Source organism: Choloepus didactylus, chromosome 6 (assembly GCF_015220235.1).
Source record: "Choloepus didactylus isolate mChoDid1 chromosome 6, mChoDid1.pri, whole genome shotgun sequence".
In the NCBI taxonomy this organism is placed as follows: domain Eukaryota; kingdom Metazoa; phylum Chordata; class Mammalia; order Pilosa; family Megalonychidae; genus Choloepus; species Choloepus didactylus.
The window spans coordinates 25,804,002-25,805,825 of record NC_051312.1 but is presented as its reverse complement, the minus strand read 5'-3'; the positions used below and the strand labels follow the sequence as shown (position 1 = coordinate 25,805,825).

Below are 1,824 nucleotides of genomic sequence, written 5' to 3'. Positions count from 1 at the left end.
AAGGAACAGGCGGGACACGTTTCTTTTAGGATGATGAAAACCAAGAGAGTTTATTAGGGGAGAGTACAAGCTTATATTGGGCCGTTTAGAGGGCGGGGTAGCTGTAGGGGTTAAAGGCTTGGATTGGTTCTGAGAGGGCGCGGAGGTTGATTGAAAAGGGGCGAGAGTTGCTCCCGTAACGGTGTCCGGCAACAATGTATGCGCACCGGTGGTGATGGGAGTTGCGCTGGCAACGGGGAGTGTCCGGGCAAGATAAAGGGGGTGGGGAAAAGGCGGTTCCCTCCGGCAAGCCTCTCCTAACATTTGGTATATTTTGGGTGAGGAAATGGGGCCTGCCTCCGGCCTCACTTTCCCAGGCCCGGGGGGCTGTAGAGGGCGCACTCACCCGTACCCACTACCCTCCCCAGGGGTGGATCCGGTCCCCCAGCCCAGGCCCGCCAAGTTAAAGCGCGTAATCAGTGTCCCGCAGTGATATAGAAAATGAAGTATTTATTCATAAAAAGAGGAAAATATAGGAAAATAATTTGATCAAATATTTCTACTTTCTGATTCTATAATTAATGAGAGAATAGCATATAAATTTTCTTGTAACTCTGTTTATTATTGAACATTAAAATATTAAGTGGGCATTTTTCCTTGATTAGTTAAGATTCTTTTTAGAGCATCTTTTACATCTTTGTTCCTTAGGCTGTAGATCAAAGGATTCAGCATAGGGATAACCAGGGTGTAAAACACAGAGGCCATTTTATCAGTATCAAAGGTATGGCTGGATTTGGGTTGCAGGTAAATGAACAACAGTGTCCCATAGAACACAAGCACCACAGTCAGATGGGAGCCACAGGTAGAAAAGGCTTTGTACCTCCCCTCAGCTGAGTTCATTCTGAGGATAGCCACAAGAATAAACATGTAGGATACAAGAACAATTAACAGGGAAGAGAGCAAATTACAGCCTGAAAAAATCAAAATGATCAGTTCTAATTCATGTGTGTCAGAACAGAGTATGGATATTAGAGAGACACAATCACAATAAAAACAACTGATGATGTTAGAGCCACAAAAGGATAATGTAAATAACTTAATTGTTAGAAATAGGGACACAAAAGTGCTATAGAGATATGGAATAATTACCAATACCCAGCACACTTTCTCTGCCATGATCACTACATAGAGAAGAGGTTTGCAGATGGCCACATAGCAATCATAAGTCATTGCTGATAGAATAAACAGTTCACTGATAATAAAAATCTCAAAAGTTGCCAACTGAGTGGCACACCAATTATAGGAAATAGCATTTTTGCTCACCACAAAGTTTACCATCATTTTTGGGCCAATGACAGTGGAATATCCAAGATCAGTAATGGACAAATGTCTAAGGAAAAAGTACATGGGTGTGTGTAGCTTGGAATCCAAATGAGTCAGGAAAAGCATGCCTAGATTGCCTATCACTGTGACCAAGTTTATGACAAGAAAGATTGCAAAGAGTGGTGCCTTCAGTCCAGGGTGGTCAGTGATACCCATGAGAATAAATTCAGTCACTTTGGTTGCTGCAGTATGATTGTGTTTTTCCATGTGGCTCGTTCTGGTAACCTGTATAAGGCATAAAATAAGTACTTATAATATTTGACATGCTATCTCTGAGACAACATAGACCATTATGTATAAGCTATAGGAGACTTTTCTCCATCTCAAATTCTAAATAGAGATTCCTCCACCCAAAATGTCAAAATTACATGCACCAGCACTGAATTCATTGAAACTTGCTCAAGTATGCCTTAAAAGAGGCAAGATACTTTGATCTGGTTGTTTTTCAAGCATCCATGATGA

General features: G+C 41.6%; 1 protein-coding gene across 1 annotated transcript; it reads right to left on the bottom strand.

The window, feature by feature from the left end:
- Positions 1-618: 618 nt before the first annotated feature.
- Positions 619-1,569, bottom strand: LOC119538115 (olfactory receptor 8K1-like). The gene has a single exon (XM_037840855.1). The coding sequence runs from the start codon at positions 1,567-1,569 to the stop codon at positions 619-621; it is 951 nt and encodes a 316-aa protein (XP_037696783.1).
- Positions 1,570-1,824: the final 255 nt, after the last annotated feature.